Genomic DNA, 26,707 nt, shown 5'->3' on the forward strand with positions numbered 1-26,707 from the left:
CTTCAAGCTGATAATATTGGCTTGGAGTTGTGTGATAACTGTGTTGTACTGAAATGCTTTACTGCTTTAGTGCAGAAGCATATGAGCAGTTTTGAGATGACTGCTTTGAGATAATTCTTCTTTCCAACACTCACAAGACACAGACGTCATCTGTTATTTAATCCAAATCCAGGCCTGTCACTGCAGCTCTGGACCCCATAGCAGCAGGCACAAAGAGGTATTACTCCATTACCAGCCTATTGTGAAACAGGCTGTGAATAATTGCCAGTGATACAGTAATGGGACCAAGTTGCAACACATAATGACTATCACCTTGTTCCCACTAAGATTCGTGAGATCGAACACTTTGACAATTATCCCGCTAATTTCACTCCGCCAGCTTTCTTGTTTCATCGTGTTTGGACTGAAATATGATTCTAATAACTTGCTTGATTTAATTATTCCATTTGGAAGCTTTCAAATCATTTCTCATTCCTCCTTAGTTTAAAATGACTGTCTGCCCTGCCAGTAAAGCAGGATACTGGCAATGAATTGTGCGCACATCTGTGACATATACGGTTTCAAGATTTCCCAAAACATGAATCACTTTACAAAGAGAGTTTATCCAGTGAGTCAGTTACTTAATTAAGAGGACATTTCAAGTTCTAACCACATTGCTTTGGCAAATTTTACAATAATCCATCTGTGAGGCATCTGTCTTGCTCTCGGATCCAACTGTGCATTCTCCCACCAGCTTGTGGGTCGCTGCATTACATGCCCTGTATGTAGTATAGAGACCTGTTAATGGCTGATAGCAGGATGACAGAACGTGTGGATGGGAGTAACCTGATGGCTGTAAGGCCTTAGATACCAGCCGGGTTGTAGATACATACCAGCTTGCAGGTTTAAATCCTGTTTATGACTTTTGATGGATGTTCTCCCCTCTCTCTGTCAAATCCTGTATATCACTCTCAGGTGTCACAACCAGGTCCTCAACCCTAAAAGTGGTTAAGAAAATGGATGAGGATTTTACCTCAGTCATTTAAACCCCTTACACATTTCACGTTTCCCACTTAAACAGGTGTAAGGGTGGGATAATAATCTTATGCCACACTGTCTGAGTTTATTCAGGCTCTTCATATTCAAACCCAGACTTTTTGTACCTGCCTTAACCAGACATTCTGTGCATCATTTTATTCATCATTTAACAGCTTGGATTTTTCTTAAACAGAGATAAGCTGTGTGTCAGCCTGTGGTTCATTTATCAAGAGGGCCTCTTGTTTGTGATCATGTTCCCCAAATGGATCTTTAAACAATCACAACTCACAATTTAGGGCTGTTTGACCCTTTGTTAATGCACAATTATACCAATATGAGTAAACCATAACCCTACAGCATCGATAAACAACTTACAACTTAGGTGTGTGGGCAACAACAGGTCAAATTATTTTATTATATTATGTTTCATGTTTTGTTAGTTGGACTAGTATGAGTTTTTTTTTCAATTTTCTTAACATTAGAATCACAGATTGTACCTAACTGATCAGATGCCAGAAATATGCCTCAAGCCTGGGGCAAGGGATATATGATCATAGCACCCACACACACATTGTGATTGTCTGCCTGTTCGCACACACACACACACACACACACACACACACACACACACACACACACACACACACACACACACACACACACACACACACACACACACACACACACACATATATCTAATCAAACAAAAGGATCCTCATTGTGTGCTTTTCTAAAGAGAAAATGGTTCCCCTGATGAGAGACAGGGGTGCGGGCGGAGCGCCTTGCAAATAGGAGCCACAGCATGTATGTCTAAATGTAGCTGAGGAGCTTGTATAAGCAGCTGAAAATGGAGAATGAGTGCCCTCCTCTGGTCGTACATGTTGCTTTCGTGCAGCCTTCACCTGTGGAACTGTGAGGCATCAAATCATCAACACAAATAAAAAACAAGGCTGCTGAGTCCATTTTCAGAAAGCATTTTTAAATTAATTTTATTATTTTATAGCTAATTTACAACAAGCGCTTCACTGAACTGGAACATTTTATTTTGCTTGATATTGTCATTGTTAAATATATTTTTCTGCATCAGTTGACTTTGTTGTAACGTTTTAATCAGTCTTTTCTGTAAAAATTCATATATTTTATAAGGAATATCACACTATGATACGGATGGCTGAGAGAGATATTAAGAAATACATTGAACCCTCAAATAAAGAAATTGAAAACATATTATTCCATTCATGGATATGTTGTCATGTTGTTGTTTCTGTGATTCTCTCAATGTGTAAATGTAAATGAATGTGCTGATATCTTTATGTGCGTATGTGTGTGTGTGTGTGTGTGTGTGTGTGTGTGTGTGTGTGTGTTTTGCCCACCCGGAGTGTGCAGATGTTGTTTCTATGTTGGAGCAGTTTAACTGGGCTGTGGCTCTGATGGATCCTGTACTTGCATCAATTCAGCAGTGTGCACGACTAAACCTAAAGCCACACAGCACTCCAACATCTCTATTGTATATACAGCATTTCTGGCCGAGACCCAAAAGCTCTCTCAATGTGGAAAAAAATACAAAAATATACAGACTTGAGATGGAACCTGTGACAGTCCTTAATAAATAATAAATCATACTGTAAACAAAAACTTGGTAATTGTCATTCACAAGCTTCAGCTGTTCCACCTTGAGCTGGGAGAAGCAAGTGAGCAAAAATAAACAAACAATAAATATGAATGGTCACTTCCATCAACACTTCCACCTTCACTCTTATAATTCAGAACAAATTATAAGTAAATACAAACACATGCTCATAAAACTTGGAGTCCACCTTCTCGCTGATACCTGTAGCATATAATGCTGTCAGTGCAAACTTTATAAATACTGTTTTAATCTTAGACACACACGTAAAACCATCTTCATTGCATAACATCATAGCAGTATTGCACTACATCTTCATGTGGGTGTCTCACTCTCTCACTCTGGCACACACACATACGCACACCACCCATTAATTTATTATACATTATACCCACCAGTGGATGTTATAAAGGATATATATTATCATATAGTGTCATTTATATTTTATACACAACACATACTTTCTTGTCAGCCGCACACACAAGCAGCAAACACACGTATGCACACGCACACAGTCATACAGACACACATACAGCTGCATTGTACATGTTTCAAATCGTTTTCAACGTACACAAGAACATGTCAAATATGTCAGTTCAAAGCTCTAGTTTGAGGTCTGCTTTAAATTGAACGGTTCAGTTATTTCTGTGTAGCTTTTTGCTGCGTTTTACAACAATAAAATGGGAATGTGTGTAAATTCAACAACCAAACTGCAATATTACCGAAAGGAATCAATGGAATATTGTTTGGAGATGTTGATTTTTACAGACTTAGTCCCTTTAGAAATTGTTATAAAAAAGATATATATATATATATTTATATTCATATTTATATTTATATATATATATATATATAGGCCATTTATTTGTTAAACATGACTTAGCTTTAATTTGTGTGGACACAAGAGGGAGAAAGAAGCAGAGAAAAAGTGGAAAAGAGAGAATAAAAGAAGACCTATTCCTCCCACACAGAGGAGTTTCCACACATGAATGTGCACATATGCGCACACACAGAGACCCACGCACACACACACACACACACACGCACACGCACGCACAAAGACAAAGTCAAACACACACACAGACACACACACATGCACACGCACGCACGCATGCACGCACACACACACAAAGACAAAGTCAAACACACACACACATGCACACGCACGCACGCATGCACGCACACACACACAAAGACAAAGTCAAACACACACACAGACACACACACGCCATGGCTTTTACTGCGGCCACTGGAAACAGTGTGTACGTCTGTGGCTGAGGGATTCTTCTGGAAGAGTGATCGGTGAGTCGGCTGTGGTGCGATGAAGCTAACAGCTCTGCTGTTTGTGCCTAGAGAGATAACATTCATCCTGGATTCTGACTAGCAGGTCAGAACAGCCAGTCGCCCTGTAGAGGAGTGTGCTAGGTTACAGCTGAGGTTACAACTCTACGTGTGTGTGTTGGTGGATGGATGTGAGAGCGTATGGGTGCGTGAGTGTGTGCGTGTGTGTAAGAGAGCAGAGGCTAAACTATGTCAGAGCATCTACGGCGCTCAGGTTTGGCCTCTCAAGACCATCTCTCATGACTGTGTCTCTCTTCTCTTCTTCCTCCATGAGACATGCTAAAAAACTCCTCCACAATAAGGAGGTGGAAAAGGAGAACACACCCTACTTACTTTCTTTTTTATCTTTTTTTTAAAGTCAGATTTTTCCACTGTTTTTGTCTCCTGTCTCCATTGTCTTTGAGGATGCATGCACAAATTCAGCATATGTGTTTTTATCATTATAATTATTTGAACTTCCTTTAAATAATGCCTCGCAATATTAAACATGGGTAATTGAGCAAATGTCAGTCTTAGTCACTGAGGTGTTATTCAGAGTTCACACTCAGAACCAAGAGGAGATTCAGACGAAAATGGACTCTTTGCTGAGAAAAGACTCCTCATCAAGAGGGACTCAGCAGGATCCGGGCGCCCTGTTCTCAGTCGTCCCCCTTTCCTGTCCTGAAACAAGGCAGAGCTGACAGGAGGAGGAGGAGAGAAAGCCATGAGGTTATATAAAAAGAGAGGCCAGCGTCTTTTTGGGCACCTCCATCTCAGACATAGGCGCGTGGTGGGTCCCTGCTGGGTCACCCTCTACTCTCTTTCAAGCCCTGTTCAGATCTAATGTCCAAATATATCCAGACTGTGTTGAGATCCAGATGGACTGCGGTTCACACCTGGCATCAGAATGCATCTGAACTCTCTCAAGTAATCATTTGTGATTGGATTTTTGCTTCACATTTGCTTTTATCTGTTGGGAAACCGCCACTGCATCGAAACAGAGAAAACTCACATTACACACTAAGTTGTTTGGCAGTGCTTAATCAACTGCGTTTAGGACATTTGTGTTCCCAGTTTGGGGTGCAGTCACAGCTGTATTTAGAGCTGTCCACTTGTGGCCAAGATGCATTTTAATGCTGAGTGTGAACAGGGCCTCAATGCTCAGTCCTGCCTCATTAAAGTGGAATACTGATTACGTCTTTTCTCTCCATCTCTTTCAGTCTAATTACTCATCGCTGTGTTCACATTTGTCTCAGAGTCTCTCTTTTGGTATCGTTCTTTGCCTCGCTGTGTCAATTCCTGTGTTTGTCTCTGTCTCTGTGTTTTTCTTAGTATGCATTTGTCTCTCTGTATCATTCTCAGTGATTGCCTAAGCACTGACTTTGCTGGAGGGCAGACAGGCAGACGAGGCTGGCTTGGCCGTGAGGGTGGAGGGTGGTGTTGGTTGGTGGTTGTGAGAAAGGGGTGGTTCGGATAGGGTGCAGCATCACAGCCTCTCCCGAGTGGGGATCCAGATGTAAGGCCCTGATTGCTCCTCGATCACTGTCTTTACTTTGTGATAGACCTCTTCAAAGCTGTCCCCTTCCACGACAGCTGCAGCAGGACACAGGACGTGTGAGGTAAGGAGAGAAAACAATGAGGGGTGGAGAAAAAATGGCAAGCAAAGACAAAAGAGAGACAGTAGGACGCACAAAAAATTTAGTCATTAGGGTAGAAAGACAGACAGGGACAAAGGAAAGGAAGGATGTTTATCAGATGTGTTTTAGAGGAGACAATGAGAGGAATAATCAACTTAAGAATATAGTGTAAAATCACAATGTCAAACAACAGGCACATTACCATTTTGTATGTATTTCCACAAAGACTCACACATGTTTATTCAGTCTCACACATATTTTTTCAGTGGCTTACGACAGCTGTTCACGATTTATTATAAATTGTACACCGCATTAGCTTTGTGAGGAAACCTAACCATCCTCCATATTCTGTCGTCCTCCCAGAATGCGTTCATTCTCTCATTTAACTAACTTGGCCAGGAACATGTAAAGTGAAATCCATCTTTGTGGAGGAGGCTTTTTTTTAATCATTTGTCGGTATTAAACAATAAAAAAGAGTAAAAAGTTATAAAGTGAAAAAAAATGCACCTATTATCACCCTCAAAAGTGTGGAGCTGAGCGCCAGCAATAAACCCAAAATACAGACAACCTGTTGTTTCAAAAATCTTGTAATCATAAGGATTTTTATGATCACCACTCCACATCAAATGGATTAGTGTACAGCGGAATTAGCTCACTTTTACCATCTGGTGCTGCCATAATCCAAACCAGAATCCACTTGTAGGTAGAAAGTATGTGATATTTGCTAGAAATTCCATGCTCTGTGTGTACACATCATTTCTGTGTGTTCATGTCATAAACTCTCCGATCTTACCCGAGAAACACTCTAGGAAGTCTTGTTCTAGTTTGAGGGCTCGGTCCATTCCTTTCCTGGCCTGCTCCTCTGTCAGGCGAGTGTTGATCTCTCTGTAAACATCACACACAAGATCTTCATTATAACACATATTTTCATGCATAGCATATTTAATGCTTGTTAAGCATACATTTTCAAAATGTTTTGAAAGTACATACAGGACATTCTCCAGTGACTTGGGCCGGACAAAGATGGCGATGGGATGAAGCTGAGCTGCTTGTAGTCTGCGCACAGCATTGGCAGAGACATCCAGGATGCAGTGTTTCCCCTGCTGCTTGTGCACATGTGCAGAAATGTAAGAAATGTAATAATAAGGATTCATAAATACAGTTATTTTAGCAACAACTTTTAATTTGCCAGTTAATTGGGCAACAAGTCATGAAAGGTTGTGGCTCATCACTTAAACTTTTCTCGGAGGAAGTATTGCTTTTATAAAACATATACATCACTGATAAATTCATAATTTTTATTGCCATTCATTCTTATTTCCTGGTACAACGTGTTGCTGCGTACCTGCTCAGCCACCTCACGGACACTCTGGACACTGGTTCCATACAGGTGACTGTTGTACTGGCCCGCCTCGATGAACCGATGGCTCTGGATGTCCTTCTCCATCTGTTCCCGTGACGACACAAAATGATAGTCCCGCCCATCCACTTCATACTCCCTCTTGGGTCGTGTGGTGTCTGTTAGGGGAAGAACAATACAATAAAAGCTGTAAATATGCTTTGAATCTCAAAATTAAAGCAATTACTTGAGGGATGTATTATGCAGACATCACCCTAAAATGGCTGCAGGTGGCAGCAGTGACATGCAAATAAAAAAACCAGTGAACAGATCAGTCTCCATGACTGACAGCATAATTACTTACGTGGGACACAAGATCCAAACTTATCAGGGAACTCAGACAACAGGTCATCATTTATCCTGTCTTTCACAGGACCCAGAATAATGATGGGCCTCGCATAATGAACTTGAAGAGAAAGAGAGAAGAAAGTGAGTAGGAGCATTCAGAAAAGGGAAAAAGAAACAAAAATGAAATGTAATATAAAAGCCTTAAATAATGGACTTCTATATGACCTTACCTTCCACTTGGGTGACAGTCTCATAACTTTGTGAGGTTTTATCTCTCCCTGGTGACAGAAAAGCATTCAGACACATTTCTTTTTACCATTAAAAATGACATTCTGGTTCATGATTCTGCATCTGCGCGTAGTGAATATGATGTATTCTCAAATGTTGCAGCTAATACATCAGATGTCGTTATTGACAAGAACCATAAACACGTGACTTTTGGAGATGAGGTGTGCATTGGACTACAGTCCGGAAGAAAATGTGAGTAAAGACTGCTTGTGTTAATATTTGGCAGTGTGTGTAATGTCCACATGTTGGTGGTGAGGCATTTGGAGATTACAGCAGTGCCAAAGAGTAGGGCAAAGGTAGGGAAGGGACTGCTCTGTAGCTGCAGTCAATGCTACTTGCACCTTCAATTGAGCTATAAATCTTGTTATGGATATTATAGTGTGACAGATCACTATTTACATTTAAGTATATAATAGGTATGTAAATAAAACAGGGAGATATTGTTTGTGTATGTCAGCAAATTGTGTTACTGTGTTGCTGCCCATTGCTACAGTGTTAACTGTAGTCAGCTAACATGCTTGCAGTGTCAATGCACAGTATATTTATGCTTCATACTAATTACCTTGAGTGCCCAAGCTGTCTCGACCATGGTCCTGCAACAGAAACCAGAGCAGAGATTTACACAGTGGGAGGCAGTTTGAGAGTCAGGTACAACTCATTCAAACAGCTGGTGAATGAACTTACCCTCTCTTTGGTGTTAACACGAGACCACTCTTTTCTTTCCACCCTGTAGAAACAAGGAGGGAGAACAAAAACATTTAATTTTGGAGACAGAAGAATTATGTTAGAAAAGTTGAACCAGAATGTTTAGTAATTTTGTTGAAGCACATTGAAAGATAAGTCGGACCTCCCCCACTCACTCACAGTGAAAAGTCTGACCTGTTCTTGCTAGGGATGAAGCCGACCTCTTCAGCCTCGTTCTGGGGGCTGACCTTACGGGCCTGCCACCATTCCTCATCTCCACAGTCCAACACATGCAGCACATCCCCAAACCTGAAGCCCAGTGCCTGACTGAGGAAGCCACAGTCCGCAGTCTTGTCATAGTCAAAAAGAGCCCTGAGTGATGGAAGAATTCAAATCACTAACTTAATAAAAAAAACTCTTTTAAATTCTATTTAACCACTTGAACACCAATATTATGAACATGTCTTCTTACATTTTTCAAGTAGCTTCATAATTACATTTGGTTGTAGAGAGAAATATCCAAATACAAGATGTTATTTTGTTAAGTCCCCAAATGGAACATTATGGATGTCCATCGAACGGATCACGGAACAGTTATAACTACTAATGTTTGTGTTAGAATTATTGCCATATTATTCCCGGCCAGCAGTGGCAGCACTTAGCGCTGCTTCGGTGCACGACTGCAGTCGTTGAGCAAGGAAGAAATTCTGCGCTATCTTGGATTTTCTTGTTTTAAAAGTGGCATAAATCGTATTCTTGTAACTTTACACACCCCTGACACTGCCGTGAATTCTGCTGAACTGTTGCTGAGTAGTCCCCTTGCCCTCTAGCTAGTTGTTTAAATGTCCAGCCTTCATCTGATAAGCACGTTTTTGCTTAGCAGGGAATGTGGAGTGGCGGCAGTGCTGCTCAGGGTGCTGAAACAGTGCTGAGCTTCTCATGGAGTTTGTATCTCACTGTATTTACACAACTTTGCACACACACATGGGATGATCACTGTAGCTTCCTCTGCAGCAATTTAGCATTTCATCATCACATTGGCTTATATAAAGTATAATTTGGCACATAATGATGTCTTGTCTTTGTTTGTAAACTAAAGCACAGCACAGGAGTTTTTAACTAGTACAGCAAGTCGATGGGGTAGCCTAAAGTCGTAAACTACAGCATTTTATTTACTGTAAGCCTACACAGAAAATCTAAATGGGTTGCAGATTACTATAAATTATTATGTATTACTATAAATTATTATGTAGGCTACAGTAAACATGAACTTTTTAGTGTATTGTAGTAAACAGTAATGCAATGACATTTTTATTTATTTATTGTCTTTGTTAGACTTGGTAACCTTGGCTGTGATATGCTTTCCATATTATGTAAATGTACGTTATTTATTCCTTTGCAGTTTGTACCCTTTAATGTACACCTTTTGTGTGGACATTTTGTTAATCCAGGCCTGTCTACAGTTAATCATTTCTTTCTAATAATCAAAGTCCCTCAAGTGACAATACAATGACTCATATTCTCTCTTTCAAAATTCAACAGCTCTAGAAAGTAGTTACTTCATAAATTTAATAACAACAGTTGGCACCAAAACAGCCCTTTAGTGGATGACTGGCTTTGCTCAAGAAAATACTTGTTTGTAAGTGTAGACTGAGCAATCCAGTCATGTCACATATAAAGTCCTCTGGTCCTAAAACAGCTGTGTTGATTGTAAGCTAACTAATGCCAGATTGCTGGTTACTTCAAAGCATATCACTGACATTAGTTTTGGCTAAACATGCATAGTATAATGTTGGCTACTGATATGCAAATTTAGAGACATTTGCGTGGGTCTGTGTAAGACCTGATGTAGAAGCCTCTTTTTGGGTTGCTCCTTAGCGTCGTGGTCCCAGATCCCATACTGCTGTTCATCAGCTGTTCCCTCAAGTCATGGATCTTAGCCTCAAAACGGCTGTACTCTGAAACAAAGAAGTACAAACACATAAAGACCCCTTGGCCTACACTCATACACATCAACTGTTTGCTTGTAAGTGATAGGGATACACTAGTCTATATCCATTTTTTATTGCTCCGTTGCCGCCTGATGTCCTTCTTTTTGGCCGGATGTATCTGTTAACTTTCGCTTTCTTTGTGTTGGAATTTTAAACTCTGGTTCGATTTATGAGGACTATGGTTAAATGCTCCTCAGATTTCTGCAGGGTAAATCAAGACAGCTAGCTAGACTATCTGTCCAATCTGAGTTTTCTGTTGCGCGACTAAAACAACCTATGAACGTACACATATTTCACCAAAACAAGTTCCTTCCTGAGGCTATTTTGCAGCGGCATCGTGGCTCCGTACGGCGCTTAGTGCCGCCCATGACGATTGTGATTAGTTTGAAGAAATGGCAATAAACCAGAGCATGTTTTTCTCCAATCCTTGAATGTTGTGTGGACTAGCCAGACCCTCCTTTGCAGCGCTGTGGAGGAAGGTCTGGCAATGCGAGACTAGGGATGCACCAATTCAATGTTTTCTTTCCCAAGACCAATTCTGATACCTCAACTTAGAGTACTGATCTAATACCAAATGAGTATTAATCATTTTAATTTAAGAAGTTTTTGTAAGACACCTTACATGACTATTTGACATTGAAATTGTATAATATTAGAAATAAGATGTCTGTTGCTTTACCATCGGGTCTGTACTGAGCGATGATGGTCACTGTCTGGCCAGCGTTCTTCAGTGCTGCAGCTGCCTGTTCGTGTGTGGCCATACGCAGGTCCACGCCGTTCACCTGACGTACACACAGTATGACTGTTTACATCCACAGCTGAAAAATCACTTAGTGCAACTGTAAAATGCATTAATGTTTATGTGACAACATAAAGAAGATAAAGGTGTCTTTACACTGAGGATCTGATCGCCCTTGTGCAGCTCTCCGCTGAGGTCAGCTGGCCCCCCCTGCCAGGATGAAAGAGATAAAGATTCCCTCTCCGTCCTCTCCTCCAACAATGTTGAATCCCAGACCAGTGGAGCCTCGGTGGATCAAAACTCTGCGAGGCTCCCTGGAATAGAGATGGAGGAGAGAGGACAGTAGAGAGTCATGTTATCAATAAGACTTTGCACAATGCAAGCTCAATATAAACAGTACTACTAACACTAATACTGCCAATCCTACTATTACTAATAAATCAGTATACAGTTACATGTTTAGCTGAAGGAGCATTGCTCACCTGGGGATGTCATCATCTCCCATCATGCCATGCAGAACGGGAGAAAACCGACTAGGTGAGGTGGGAGTGAGGGCTTGTGGGTAATCTGACCCAAGATAGTTGGGGTGGCTGAGTTCAGTGTCCATATGGGAATATGCTGGAAAAATACACACAAAACCAAAAGAGGTATAATATATGGCTTTTCCATATAATTTTTAGGTGCAGCACCCAAGCCGTTTTGGGCAGCACCTAAGCCAAATGAATATTAAATCAATGTGAGCATCAAACTAAGATAAAGCTAGGGAAAAGACTGAAATTTACTTGTGGAATGTGATTTTTTCTTTAGTATGAATTCTCTGTAATCATCTCATGAAAACCTATTGCAAAAAGAGTATTACCATGCCCATATTCTTTCTTTACAAGGACATACTTTCTTCAAGTCAAGTCAACCCTGCACCTGTACACCTCAGCTTTGAATTTTCACAGAACTCCCACAGTCATCTCAACTCTATTTTTGACTGCTGTTTCAACGCTGAAAAAAAATCTCTCATTTTTGTGGGTGCAAATTCTTGGAAATGCATTAACTCGAAGGCAGGACATTTGGTGACAACATTCTTTTCGCTAGCCATACTTCACAACAGTGAAGTGTGGATTTTCACACAGAGAGGGGCTTACTGCTGGTGAGGTCGGGAGGGTTGTAGGAGTTGGTCAGGTACAGGTTGTTGGGCTTGGCCACCCTGAGGTACACCACCTCGGCTGTGTTCTTCAGAGCCCCCACCGCATCCTCATGCATCACATCCTCAAGACACACGTTGTTCACCTGATTGTTTATGACAAGAGATCAAATTTAGATGGACATTTAGCAGCAAAAGGTTTATCTAAATTTCATCTCTCTTTTTAACTTCAATAATTTTAGTGGTGATAGTAAAATTTCTTTTGTAATTTTTAATGCTAGAACAATAGAATTAAACTGATTTGTTACAGCACATACCTCAATTTAAATCATACACAAGGTAAAATTAACTACTACATGTATCAGAAATTCCTTACTCTAGAAATCATATAAAAATGTGTTAACCATCAATCAGATTAGATGGGTAAAGATGAGCTAAGCCAGAAATAAAGCTAGGGATCCCCTCTAGATTTGGAGCCCTTAAAGGTAATATGCAAATGTACACCCTTAGCTGTTTGTGTTAAGGTTACAAAAAATAGCATTTTAACATATGACTTAACAATGCCATTCATGGAAATGCATTTTTTGAACAGATCATAATGAGCAAAAGCATGTTGCCTATCCCATTTCGAGGTAAAAGATTTGCTCAGACACCATTTAGTAGAAACCAAGCACCATTTTGAAGTTGCTGGTGGTGAGCTTGCCATCAGTTGCTACACTAGAGTCTCTCTGTTCTCCAGCAGATGGCAGCAATACTGCTTGAAACTCATTGTGGCAACACTCCAGGTAAAAATGTATCCCATCCTACACAGCTAGCCTATTAACATATTAATGAAAGTAATTTCAGAAAATCAAAGCTGTAATTTATCTTGGCTCTTAATACATCAATGCTGCTTGTATACAAATGTGTGAGTGCGCATGTGTGTGAATGTGTGTCTGTGTGCTTAAAAGGTGAGAGTCTGAGGCTATCAGTGACATGTATATACAGTATATCTCTCCATGCTAGCAGTTATTCCATTTAAATGACCAACCGCTAAGATCTTGTCCCCGATCTGCAGACGGCAATCTTTATGAGCCGCTCCGCCTTCAATGATCTTGGTGACATAGATACTGTTATCTCCTGGTATGTGCTGGTTTCCCACCCCTCCAGCAATGCTGAAACCTAATCCTGAGAAAAGGGAGTGATGACAGAGGCAGAGACTGAGCAAAGGAGCAGATTTGCTAAATCCAGAGGGCACAGTTTAGCTGGTATAAAGGCTCCTTAAACCCACACAGAAGCATTGATGCTGTACACCACTCTACACTTCCACATACCTTTAGGCCCTTTGATGAGTTTGATTTCGGTGACTTTCTCCGCTGCTGGTTTTCTGCGGAGAACATAGAGGCGGACGATAGCACCTGCCTCCTTAAGGGCCTCCACAGCTTGGCTGTGTGTCACCTCCCTCACATCAACATCATTCACAAAAAGGATGCAGTCGTTCACACTTAGAAATAGAGAGCGTAAGAGAGAGAGAGAGAGAGAGAGAGAGGGAGAGAGAGGAAGACGGTGGAAAGGAGAAGGAAAATACAGAATTTGTTTTGGTGAAGAAATTGGGTGTAATCCTTCACCAGAAGAGGTCAGGAGCAGTCAGTCTCCAACTAAAGCTGTGTTGGGGATCCAGTTTCACCACAGACATCTGGCCTCCCCCCCCCCAACTCTCAGTATCCGATATTAACGTGTGTGGAAACCCTTCTGCTGTTGATCTAGCACAGGGTTTTGCTTTAGTATAGTTCGCTTTGCGTTAACCGTTCCTGAAAATTATATGATGATAGGAGTTGATATGTGAAATGCAAGTGACAGCCTGTGTGAAGGAGACAAGCTGATTTTCAAGCAGGAAGATTTTGATAAAATGGTTATTTTCAAAGGCACACATTCTTCCTCTAAGGGCCTAAAAACTCTACTTATAACTCTTCCATTCATGTGTTTAAAATTGATTTTTACAGCCATGAACATTTTAGGGTGTAACATTTTGTAAGGCTGAAATAATTCTTGAGGGCTGCAAGAGGTTTAACAAATGAAGCTTAGCGGAAGTTCAATGAGGAAGACTACCTTCATGCTTTCGGTATTTATTTACACACGCTCACATCCACTGAGCTCATCAGAAGTCCTGCTCCACATGCCAATCATCTTTCTCCCAGCTATCCATTCACCCCTTCACCAAAACCACCACCACCAGTGTCTAGACTCCATCAGAGGGATATTCCTGTACAGCTCATGGCATGACTACCACCTTAAAATGATGATGACACCACTGTGGGGTCTAATTGCCAAAGGCTTCTCACATATTTCTTCAACTTTTCCTGTTCTGCACACTATGTCAAATAAATTAATTAAATTCCTCTTAAGCCTCACTTTCAATGAAGTCTCTTCTGATTGAAGTGACATACATCACTAAGCCAACTCCAAAGGGAACCAATGGCTGCTGACATCTTCATACAAAGAATTTTACACTGACAAAGTCTGAGCTGCATGTTGTTTGTGAGGCAATATTTTGTTTTTTATTTATTTTTATTTATGTAGAGAAGAGCAAATTGTTATTGTGCAGTAACACATTTTTAATGCTGGTAATTCTAGTGCAACTCCACCATAGAGTATCTTATAATGTTCTTTGTAGCTCTGTGCTCATAGGGCTTGACATACAACCTTTTATTAAGCCATAAAGAACAATTAATGTACATACTAAATGTTACAAATCAGCACCATTAAACCACACTTTCATAAACCTCACCAAATGTTTTATACTGATCTTCAAAATGAATAATGTCAAGCTCACCACTGTCCTGTTGTCTCTGCATTTTTGGGTCTGCCATTTCCCTAAACATTACAAATAATAGGAGCCACTGAGTCAGCCACTTCAAACCATCTGACGCAACATGAAGTTCACACCCACAAATTGCAGGTTTTGTAAGGTTTTCAAGGTATCCCATTTTTTTAGATACTAGGAGTAGAAAGGCATAAAGTATTTTCCTTAAGATATTTGAGATACGTTGCTCACAGCAGACTGTAAAGGCCAAGAAAAAAAAAAACATTGCATTCAGGCAATATCTTTCCAGGCCTGCTTTACACTCTGAAGTCCTTCCAAATGGACGTTTATTAGTCAACTGTAAAGAGATGGGCGAGAAGGATGCCTCACACAGGGCTTATTTATTTATGTTTATTGCTATCTCTTTACCATTCCATATATTGTGATTAAAATAGGATCTCTTTTAACATCTATGCATGTTGTATATTTGTACAAGACTGTTTTGAACCTTCCAAAAAAAAAAATTAGTAGAGTATATTTAGTTGGGTCGACGCATTCAGATCGTGAATTAAACAGGCAGGCCTTCTCTGATGTAACTTTGATGCTTAAAACGAAGAGGTGAGGTTCTACTTTGGTGGTTTCTATGTCTCTAAGCGTGTTTGCTCGGAAGAAAAGTGACTGGCTGTCTGAATCAGTAAATTCAAAAGAAAATGTGCAGGAAGATGGAGGGAAAAGGCAGGGTAAATGGGGGCAGTAGAGCAGCATTTCTTTCATCTGAAACCTGAGTCGACCTAATGGGCCCATGGGCTTTTTTGGTTGTTGGATTTTATATTTGTGGAGTGTGGGAACATGAATACATGAATGCTGCCTTTGTGTTTATTGTAGCTTTGATGTGTGTGCTTTTACCTCAGCCGCCCATCCTGAGCCGCGGCTCCTCCAGGTATGATTTTGGTGATGAAGATGCTGGGGTCGTCGCCCACGTGAGGGTTGTCTGTTCCACCTGCTATGCTGAAGCCCAGGCCTGAGTTACCCTGCAGTAGCAAATACAAACAAAAACACATTATTATTCACATCAGGGGCATTTGACTGTGGCTTTAGAGATTGAAGACAGTCATAGTTGAAATTAGGCTTTTTTTCATCTACTTTTTCATACATGTGTCTAAAACTTTAGTTTAAAAGATCATTTTCTCAGACTCACTCTCTCCAGTGTGATCTCCTCATATTCGATTTCCCCTTCTGTCCCATTCACCTGTCAGAAAGGAATGTTTATAGTGTGATTTACAGAAAGTTAGATTTTAAGGAATTTTACAATTATTTAAACAATTATACAAGTTTAACTATTTGTACAAATGATTTATTATGTTGATTCAGAATTTGCCTTCTGGGCTTGATCAATATATGTTGCTATTCTTAAACTGACTCGGAAGTCCTGCTTGGGGGATTTCCCATCAGTTACTCAACACAGCATCATCAGCACCAAAATATAATTAAAGCATCTCCAATTATTCTGCTCCTTTTTGACATACTGTATGTTTGGACCAGTTTGGTACCTGGTTGAAAATAGCAACACTATTCTTTTAGTCTAATTTTGCCTTCTGGCTGAAACACTCAGCCACATATCAGCATTACCTCTGCAATTAAACGAGTCCCACAGGAAGAGGGAATTTAAAGAACTTCAGACTTCACTGTTTTGGTGTCTGACCTAGAAAACAACTTTTCTTAGTACTGTAGTGGTGCAGAAATACTGGTCTGTGGTGGGAGGCTTTTCTCTGTGAAGCCTCATTCTGTAATCCCTTACAACTCATGACACTGCTTTCGTTTTAGAAAAGACATCATTAAAAAACTTCAAAAATCAAATTGTCTAATGTCTAATGTATATCAAACAGAGAAACCTAAATTTAATTAAAAAGGGGTAAAATGAGTTTGTACTTTTATCATTCAGATTAAAATGCACAAAGACCTACCTGGATGCTGGGAAAGGAATGGAATTACAGATAATATGGACTGAATATGAAGGCAGTTAAGTTGAGCCTAACATAACAATACAATAAAGGGAAGATTAAGCATAATCCTTACATATGGGGAGCCATCGAGTGTGTCAGTGTTAACCACGACTGGAGGAGTATTTCCCTGGAGGCAGAGAGAGAAGACACATTAATAAGAAAGAATGGCTAAAAACTCAAAGATGAGGCAGCTCCTGGATGAGCACTCAGTAAATATCCCTCAAACATACAATCACAGCCAAGACTGATGGCCATTTTAGCTCTTAGCTGTGATAATAACACCATTCTTATTCTGCTATGGTTGTCATTCTAAAAGGGCTACAGAGCACTGCCATTTGTCACTATCCAGCCATGATGGACACAGAATAATTCATGCTCGACCCCATGGTTTTTCCAAACTCTTGGATTGTCTTGGTTGAATTATAGCTTGTGTTACTGATACTGTAAATTGCTATCTAGTTAATTACTGTGGTTATGGACATCTGCCTCCCACCTACCAGTCGTTTCAAAACAAACCTCTAAAGACATAAAGTCAATGAGAGGGCAGGATTTTTTTGCATTGATGTGGTTTGGGTTTACCTGCTCGGACTGTTCTCTGTCAGCTCATCTAAAGTGTGACAGATAACCTTAACACACTATTCTTTTCCCTCTCCTTTAATCTCTTCATAACATGTTCTCATTCTTTCATGCTTCTTTCAATGATTCACTCTCATCATTAAGGTATCTGATGTTGGAAGATGTAGATACACCATTATCTACAGTACACTGTTGGAGAACACTCCTGTGTTTATTTCTGTCATTGTTCTGTACCACGCTGATTAGCATGGGAGAGACGCTGCGCATCTGAAGTGCTTACAGAACAGCTAACAGCAGCATAAAATCAGCCTGCTGACCTTCACAGCTCTGACAGCTCTGACACACACACACACACACACACACGCACGCACACACACACACACGCACACACACACACACACACACACACACACACACACACACACACAGCTTCACAACCACACTAAACGCAGTTTCACTGCTTTTAAGAAAACAATTTTGTTGAATTGTATTGCATTATACTATTGGTCCAATTATTTTATATCAATGAGGGTATGCTAAATAACATAAACACCACCATATTATTGTCCTGCTCTAACATCTGATAACGTACTGGGGTTGTTGGGCCTTTGTAAATTATAGAGTGTGGTCTAGACCTACTCTATCTGTAAAGTGTCCTGAGATAACTCCTGTTATGATTTGACACTATAAATAAAATTCAATTCAATTAAATATTGCTGCCATTAAAAAGAGAGAATTCTCATCCACATGAGGTAAAGACATAAAACTCTCCCTTAGCCGTCCACAAAACGCCAGAGCTCGGCTTTAACTGCACACTGTTCGATTATAACAGCGCCTGTGCAGAGCTTCACCATGTAGCTGTGTCCAACGTGCCGTGTTGCTGAACATTACGTCAAATTCATCCTTATCTAGAGACAGAAATAATGAGTATAGCCAGCAGAAATCTAAGCCCAGTGCAGGCAGTTTCCCTGCGGGGATTTTAGAGAGAGCCCTCTCTCCCTCTCTCTGCTCTGTCAAGTCGTCCCACGTCGCGGTTGTTAGGATTTACAGTGTTTGGCTGCTCTTCCCACCTATATTTTAGCACCACCTATTCAGCTAACCCGTCCTCTTCCATGTCTGTACAGGCAGCACCACCATCCATCCAAACTCAGACCTTTGCCTCTTGATGGATTTATATGCAGCAAGCAAAGTGCTGGAATATGCATGTTCAAAGACAAATATAACTGATTTATTTAGATTTTTCTTGTTACACTGATTCCCAGATTTTACAGTGTGGCGTGTGATTTAATAATTTCCTAAATAAAAGAATGTCTATCAATTTTCTACATGTGCTGTGCTGAGGCAAGAAAGAGAGCAGCAAAAGAGTGAAGCAGTGTGTTTAAATCAATATTTTCCCCATTAGGGTTGAATAAATAGACTTTGTACTGGCAATTTTGCACTGGAAACCAAAAGCTTTAGCCTCTGTTAAAGATGTAGCTATATACTGTACACTCCCTCCTGATTATGTGAATCACAAGACTTTCAGGTGATCTGATCAATCTATACTGCTCTATACGTTTGTCTAAGGGCTCGCGACCCTAGTGTCTAGTAGCTTTTATACCGATGGACATTTATAGTAGAATGAGGTATAATAATGACATTCACCTGTTTAGTTAAGCCTAAGGATATTTAAAACACCAGCTGCTGTATTTGCCTTTCCCCGCTGAGATTAAGTGTGCGAAGAATACTTCGATATCATCAAAGGGGATGATGTCATATGTGAGCTGGCACTGGATACAAACCAGAGGTTGCATTAGAGTGGCTTTAACACTGCATGTCCTGCACACCTTGCAGCAGCAGCAAAGCCTTTAACACATAAAAGCCATCTGATCAATACGCAAGGTAATGACCTCCGTTGAAATACGCAATGTCAAGGCATGTGTTTGATAAAGACAATGACTTTTTTGAAAGCAACAATAAAGCAGGCAAGCATTATGGGTAGCTTTAATGCAGGATTGTAGTGTGTATCTAAGTTGCAGCTCTTCTGTTTAAGAGAAAGAGAGGTACAGATGGATAACAGTGCCAAATACTCCAGACTGACCCTTACCTCAGGTTTGTGCAAGACTGTTAAAGAAATGGAGATGAGAGGACAGAACTTGTGTGAAACGTTGGTGTGGGTTTTAGTGCAGTGTGTGACAGAGGTTAATTTGGACATCACATTATTCCCATTGCTCACTTACTGGCTTCTTATTAAGTCCCACGCATATCTGTGAAGTGCAGGAAAAGGTGGCAGCATAGTTCTATGTGTGTTGGTTATGGGGTTGTGAAGTTGGTGGTGACATTAAAATATTGAACAAAAGAAACTGCACTTTCACACCATTAGAGAAGGACTCAGACACACACACACACACACACACACACACACACACACACACACACACACACACACACACACACACACACACACTCACAGCCTGAGTGGGATTTGATTAGTATTATCAGATTTGATAATCTCAGGCTCAATGTGATTAAAATATCTATCATGGGCCTTAAGTGCAGCCATAGTCTTGAGTTTTCTATCTGTGCAGATAAACAAAACAAAGCTTTGTTACCATACTAATAACATAATCAAACATACTATTCAAGCACCACCTCTTACTGAGCCACTAAGCAAAATGGCATTTTCATTCAGATGTCCCAAATATATCGTGGTAGAGGCATAGTAAAAAAGAGTAAACATGTTAAAAACATGCCTACCATCTTATGATGTCGCTGTTTCTTGGCTTTCCGTACATTGTTGAGGAACCGGCAGCCCATCTTTTTGGCGTACCACACGGACATGAACATTCTGCTTCAGTGCCGAAATGTAAATTGTGGCTGATACTGGGAGCAAACCCTGCTCACCTCCCAAAATGACATCCACACCCACCAAGTGTGTGGCTAGGAGAGTTTGAGTGCTCTCTAGAAGTGTCTGCTTTTAACAATACCACAAAAGCATTATTGCAAAGCGTGCCATTAGGTTTAGGCCCTGCCATAACAGTTGAGCAGAAACCAGAGCTTCCAGATTGCCTCAATTAAAAAAATATCTTTTACCTTAACATGTGCAGTTTCATCTTTGCTTTCCACTCAATCTAAATAAAACATAATACCAAAGATGTGGATGAAAGATACACCTTTATGCTATTTTAAATCCAAAATCACAGAAAAAGCACAGGCCAATTAGTGTCTTCCTCTTGCTGAATCGCTGTGCTGAAGACTTCATTTGAGGAAGCCCAATAACATCCTCCAACCCAAGGCTTGAGTTATAAAAATTACTCATCGCTGATAAGACTGTTATTTTCTAAGACAAAACTGTCCTGTCTTCAAAAATCACCCATCCAGAGTAAAAATGAGCATTTACAAATAGATCCTTCCAGTCTTCGTCATCCGTGGCAGTGGACTGCGATAGCGGTGCCTCCCTGCTACTGGTCTGTGCTCAGCGAGAATGCAGTTCATATTTTCTGCTGCTACTGTACTGTACCCCTCCCATCTCCACTGCTGAGGGAAAGAGGAGCGAGCAGGAAAGTTTGATGGCAATTACTTAGCTGTCTCTCTGTATAATGTTGAAGCTGGTGATGTGAGAGGGGCAGAAAATATACTTTGTCTGAACTTAGAAGGACAAGCAGCTCAAACTGGCCTGACTCGGGAGCACTTGAAACTGAGAGGGGGCTGGAGACCTGTAAGCCTCAGTTCTACAGTCAGTCAGTCTGAATAGTGAAACCTAAACTGCAGTGATGGCAGTGAGGATGGAAAAACATAGCTTGACATCAGATCATTTTTGTTCGTCCCCTGTTGTTTTCCTGGTATGTTTTTTTTTGTGTTTTCAGTTTTAGTAAGGATCGGAAATTTTTGCAAATGTTTTTCCAGCAATTTGTTTGATGAATGCATATTACTGCAATTTTGCTTTGATTTGAACAGAAACATGTTCCTCATCTCATCAAAATCCAACATTTTGAGGCAAAGTCAATCTAAGACCCTCAAGCCTTAAAGCCTTTTTTTGCTGCAAATGAATTCAGCACCATGGACAGCAAAACACTTAAAAGAGAGTAACAAATAGGACAGGATGTTTTGAAAAGGAAATTACTTGCATGCTTGCCATATTTTCATTCTCAAATTAATTATTAAATGCTGGATGTAGCCTTACAAAAGCACACACTTACTTACAAAAAGAAGAATAAAATTCCCATTTAAATCCACATATTTTTGTCACAGCTCGCTTGAGCTCTCTTTTTTCGAAAGACAGATGGATCGACAGGCTTGTAATATATATATGCGCACCTACACGCACACACGCAAACACACACACAAAGACATGCACACTGAACAGACTTATGTAAGGACATGCTGAAGGACAAGCTGTCAACTGACGTTCTCATTTTGTTAAAAAAATACCTCAGTCTACCTATCTAATTTTCTCACCCTTCCAATTGCAAGGCCCACTCTATCTGTCTTACTCCGCCATTCAGCATGAGCAGCTCTCTCCTTCTCTTTGTGAATGCATATTTTTCTTCCCTCTGTCTCTCTCCACTCTCCTTCCCAAAGGACCTGAACTGCTGCTGCACTGTAATTACACCAAAGCTGCAGGGGGATATTTAAACATTTATTAAAGGAAAGTAAGGAGGATGAAGAAAATGAAGATAGAAACCAGATACCAACGAGACAAGAGTGCAGAGCAGAAAGGGGAGGGTATAATGGAGAGCTCTTGGGGAAACACTACATAAAACAGTAATTGAATCCTTACAATACAATTGTTGCCTTTTTTTGCTAAAGTGTCAAACTCATCTGGGAGGGGTTGACTGTTTTGTCTGAAGAGGGTTTGTGTGAAAGGTATTGTGTATAGAAACAGCTCTGTGGTTATAGAGGAGAGAAAGTGATATGCATCCTTTTTCATTAGAAGAACATATATAAACATGGCGATGGGGGTCTTCAATAAGCAATTAATGCGTGCTGGTTCTTACTCCCGGCTCATCAGGTGAAGGTAAATGGCAAATGTGTTGTGTAATGTTTTCAGCTCAAGAAAAGCTGTTTCCCTAAGACTATTTTTGAGACGGATCTCTGTCAGTGAATAAAGCCAAAAGTAGTTCTAAAAAGAGACGAAGAGCAGCTACAGCGCTGCCTCCAGGGCAGTTGACGTGTGAGTGAACCTCATCCAAAATATACAGAATGAATGGAAGTTTAAAGGCACCGATTGGTTTTTGGGGTAGGCTACTTGTAGTATTTTTTCCTGCTTCTTCAGAGTCACACATATACACACACACACACACACACACACACACACACACACACACACACACACACACACACACACACACACACTCAGGGGAGCCTGCTTTTATGTCTCTATGGGACGTTTGACGGCCTCTAGAATGCTGAATTCAGCCAATAACTAAATATCTGTGGGATTCACTGGCAAGGCAGGGAAATACCCTTGCTGCAACACTAAAGGTTTAAGACTTGATGCTCATTAGCGTAGCCTTCATTTTTTGAAACAACCCTTTTCTTAAAGGAACAGTTCACATCAAAAATACATATTTTTCCACTTACCTGTAGTACTATTTATCAGTCTAGATGGTTTTGATGTGTGAGTTGCCCAGTGTTGGAGATATTGGTTGTAGAAAGGTCTGCCTTCTCTCGAATATAATGGAAATCGATGGCACTCGGCTTGTGGTGCTCACAGCGCTGAAAAAATACATTTGAAAAACTCAACAGCAATGTTTCTTTACAGAAATCATGAGGGGCAGAGGGAAGCGTACGAGAGGCTCTTGCTTGTGACAGCTCGAGATGGAAACATAATGGTGTCCTACTCAGCTGAGCTGTGGTGTTAGCTAGCAGTATCAGTTAGCTATAAACTAATCTCCACAAGCTAGCAATGTCGGACTACGAGAAAGACATCCACAAGTACGCTTCCCTCTGTGTGGTGATATGGTTGCTAGGTTTACTTAGGTAGAAAGAAAATTGTTTCTACATGAAACTGCTCACATCCAAGTCTGTGGATTATCTTGAGTAACTGAGTCATAATTTGTGAAAAGAAACATTGCTGTTGAGTTTTTCAAATGTAGTTTTTTGGCACTTTGAGCAGCATAAGCCGAGTGCCATCTAGTTACATTATATTGGAGAGAAGGCAGACATCACTATGACCGATATCTCTAACACTGGGCAACTCATACCAATATAGATTGATAAATAGAACTGCAGGTGAGATGAAATGTGTATATTTGATTTTTGGGTTAACTGTCCCCTTTAATATTGTTTTAGGATAAGAGAGCAAATAATGGATTTCCCTCCTTGTATAGCAATATATAATGTGTACAATGTGGTATATAAAAGCATTTATTCAGATCTTGTGTTTGCTGATAGAACATGAACTTTCAATGTAATCACAGCAGCAAGAAAAACAAAACACCCCTCACAAAAATGTATGTCATCATAATAAAAGGGGGACATAGAACAGCAGACTTATAGAGTCATATAGAGTAGAAGAGGTAGGAAGATCCATTAATATGAGCACAGATCGATATCAAAAGTTCTGGGCAGTGTGAAAAAAAAAAAAATTCTAATTACATTATGCCCTAAGTAAAAAAAAGAAATAGATGTAATTTGAAGCTAAAGCACCTCTTCGCTAAATCATGTACATAACCCAAAGACCTCATTTTACTTTGCCAAACCATTGCAGTGCTTCCAGAGACAATCCTACCCATAAATCAGTGGGGCCTGGAGTGGTACTGGCAAACCCCACACCATTAAAGCAAATAAAGAGACAGACTGACGACACCACCTACACATCAATGAGAAGCACACAGGCACTACACCGACTGCAAATACAAGCACACACATAGCTATTACTGCAATGCATCTCAGAGACAGAACACATACTCTACCTAACCAGTGTAAAAAATGTAATGCATATGCAGAATGAAATACGTCTGAATATGTGTGAGGGAAGGGATACGAAGAAATTCTGTATTGTTACAAGAGAAACTACTTGTGCCATATTTTATAGTCCGCTCCTTCCCAGGATCTCGACTATTCCCTTTAAAAAATAATTCTAATCAAGTACACTTCTAACTAGCTTTTGCGTTTAGGTTTTCCATTACACGTAGGCTATATTTATAAAGGATAATTTGGTAGTAGGGAATAACTAATGGCACTTTAGTATGAATTCCTCTGCCATTGTATAATATTTTGCTGTCTTGCATGACAGACAAAATCGTTTAGGAAATTCATGGTGCATGAGGCTAATGCAACCTGTCTGATCATAAAACTGTTTTATTGAGAAAGCAGCATAGCCATCTTTTCAAGGTTATGAAAGTCAATCTGTACAGTCTAACACTGACACCTACAGGTTTCAGTTTGCCCTGCATCTGTCTATCTGACCCTCATACTATATGATATCTTCCACATACCACTGAAGCTGTCACAGTGATGCACATTAGGATTAGTTTCATCTCTACTCATTTCTCATAGCATCATGGGTACTTTTCTATTGAGTTACATATTTCAGAATAGGTTTTTACGGTGGCTGACAGGGGCAAACAAACTGCAACTTTATGAAACACATGCAAATAGACAAAACACAAGCAAATTAAGAAAACCTCTTCATTAATTTGACAACACATGCGCAGCATTTAGCAAATGCGCTGCAAATACACACAACACAACCAAATACAGAAACGCGCCGCAAATACAGAAACGATGCAAAAAGAAAAGCACACAATCCCTGAAAACAAATGCACTAAAAAAAGCGCTGCATCCAGTTTGCGCAACAGAAGTTCTCCAGGCCTCTAGGGGGAGCGCTAAGCGGAACAGCTTGATTTTCGACCCCACGGGGAAAGAGCGCTCTGCCTTTTTATTTCCACGAGTTTACAGACTCTGCTGATTGAGTATCACCTGTGACCTGAGCCAATAAACTAGAGACACACCCACCAATCGAGAGAAAACATATATCCCACATAGACTTAATAGTTACAGTCTATGATCTCAAAGCAGTTGCACACCGTTTTGCATGCGGTGAACACTATTCTGAGATTGAACGTGCCCCGGCTCTCTCTCTCTCTCTCTCTCTCTCTCTCTCTCTCTCTTCTTTGGGGTCGAAAATCAAGCTGTTCCACTTAGCGCTCCCCCTAGAGGCCTGGAGAACTTCTGTTGTGTAATCTGGATGCAGGTTTTTTTGTTGCATTTGTTTTCGGGGATTGTGTGCTTTTCTTTTTGCATCGTTTCTGTATTTGCAGCGTGTTTGTGTAATTGGTTGTGTTGTGTGTATTTGCAGTGCGTTTGCTAAATGCTGCGCATGTGTCAAATTAATGAAGATGTTTCCTTAATTTGCTTGTGTTTTGTCAATTTGCGTGTGTTATGTTATTATTATTAAGTTGCAGTGTTTGTGTTTGCCCCTGTCGGCCACCGTAGGTTTTGTGTGTTTTCAAAATCCAAACTGAGAAACTGATTCTAGAGAAATATGCCGGTAAAACCATGACTTCTTTACAATGAAACAGGATCCACAATGCACATTTTTTGATTGTTCACAATAGTAGTAGCAATGTGAATAAACCACAGGAAACAATATAATTTGATGGAAGCACAACATTTGAAAACTTTTCAGTCCCAGTCATTTGATTTCACAGGCCCAAAAATAGTCATTGAGTATAAGCCGAACAAATCTGTCAGACAGAGGAGATTTGAATGACAATGAGTATGAACACACTGATATCATCAGAAAACAAATGACCTCATACTCTGGCAGTACCGATAAAATGGCGTTGAATGGAGCAGCTGTCTGTCTGCAATCAGACAGCCAAAGTTTGAATGTCACCAAATCTAGCAAAGACAGGAAAGGAGGACACAAATCAGACTGATGATGATGACTGATGATGATACCGGTAACTTTCAGAATGACTAAGCGGCTTGGGTCGCAGTGCTCTTACCAGTGTGGAAACAGCAGAGGTGTACATTGGAGTGTGTCCCGTAGACATCAACACAGGCTGCAAAACAACATAAGGGAGAGGGTAATTGTGCAGGGCATGCAGATGGGTACAGGGGGGAAAAAGTGGGTACCGTTTTGTTTTGTGTTTTTTTCTGGGTTCACAGCAGAGGTAAAAAAAACTGATTACCAGAAGTGTATTATTAATAAAATCTCTATTAAGCTTATACTAGATGCTTTGAATATGATATGTATGTCACATACAAAAACACTGGGAATTTCCAGCAGT

General features: G+C 40.3%; 1 protein-coding gene across 1 annotated transcript in view; it reads right to left on the bottom strand.

The window, feature by feature from the left end:
- Positions 1 to 5,450: 5,450 nt before the first annotated feature.
- The window catches only part of dlg4a (discs, large homolog 4a (Drosophila)), a 40,498-nt gene continuing 19,241 nt past the window's right edge, over positions 5,451 to 26,707 (bottom strand). The window contains 19 exon segments of the mRNA XM_028594867.1: positions 5,451 to 5,557; positions 6,395 to 6,486; positions 6,592 to 6,701; positions 6,947 to 7,119; positions 7,305 to 7,406; positions 7,519 to 7,566; positions 8,139 to 8,169; positions 8,261 to 8,303; positions 8,456 to 8,632; positions 10,104 to 10,218; positions 10,931 to 11,033; positions 11,147 to 11,200; positions 11,202 to 11,304; positions 11,473 to 11,608; positions 12,127 to 12,271; positions 13,156 to 13,292; positions 13,439 to 13,608; positions 15,814 to 15,938; positions 16,106 to 16,156. Of these exon segments, the coding sequence (XP_028450668.1) occupies positions 5,451 to 5,557; positions 6,395 to 6,486; positions 6,592 to 6,701; positions 6,947 to 7,119; positions 7,305 to 7,406; positions 7,519 to 7,566; positions 8,139 to 8,169; positions 8,261 to 8,303; positions 8,456 to 8,632; positions 10,104 to 10,218; positions 10,931 to 11,033; positions 11,147 to 11,200; positions 11,202 to 11,304; positions 11,473 to 11,608; positions 12,127 to 12,271; positions 13,156 to 13,292; positions 13,439 to 13,608; positions 15,814 to 15,938; positions 16,106 to 16,156 (2,022 nt within the window).

Source organism: Perca flavescens, chromosome 13 (assembly GCF_004354835.1).
Source record: "Perca flavescens isolate YP-PL-M2 chromosome 13, PFLA_1.0, whole genome shotgun sequence".
Lineage (NCBI taxonomy): Eukaryota > Metazoa > Chordata > Actinopteri > Perciformes > Percidae > Perca > Perca flavescens.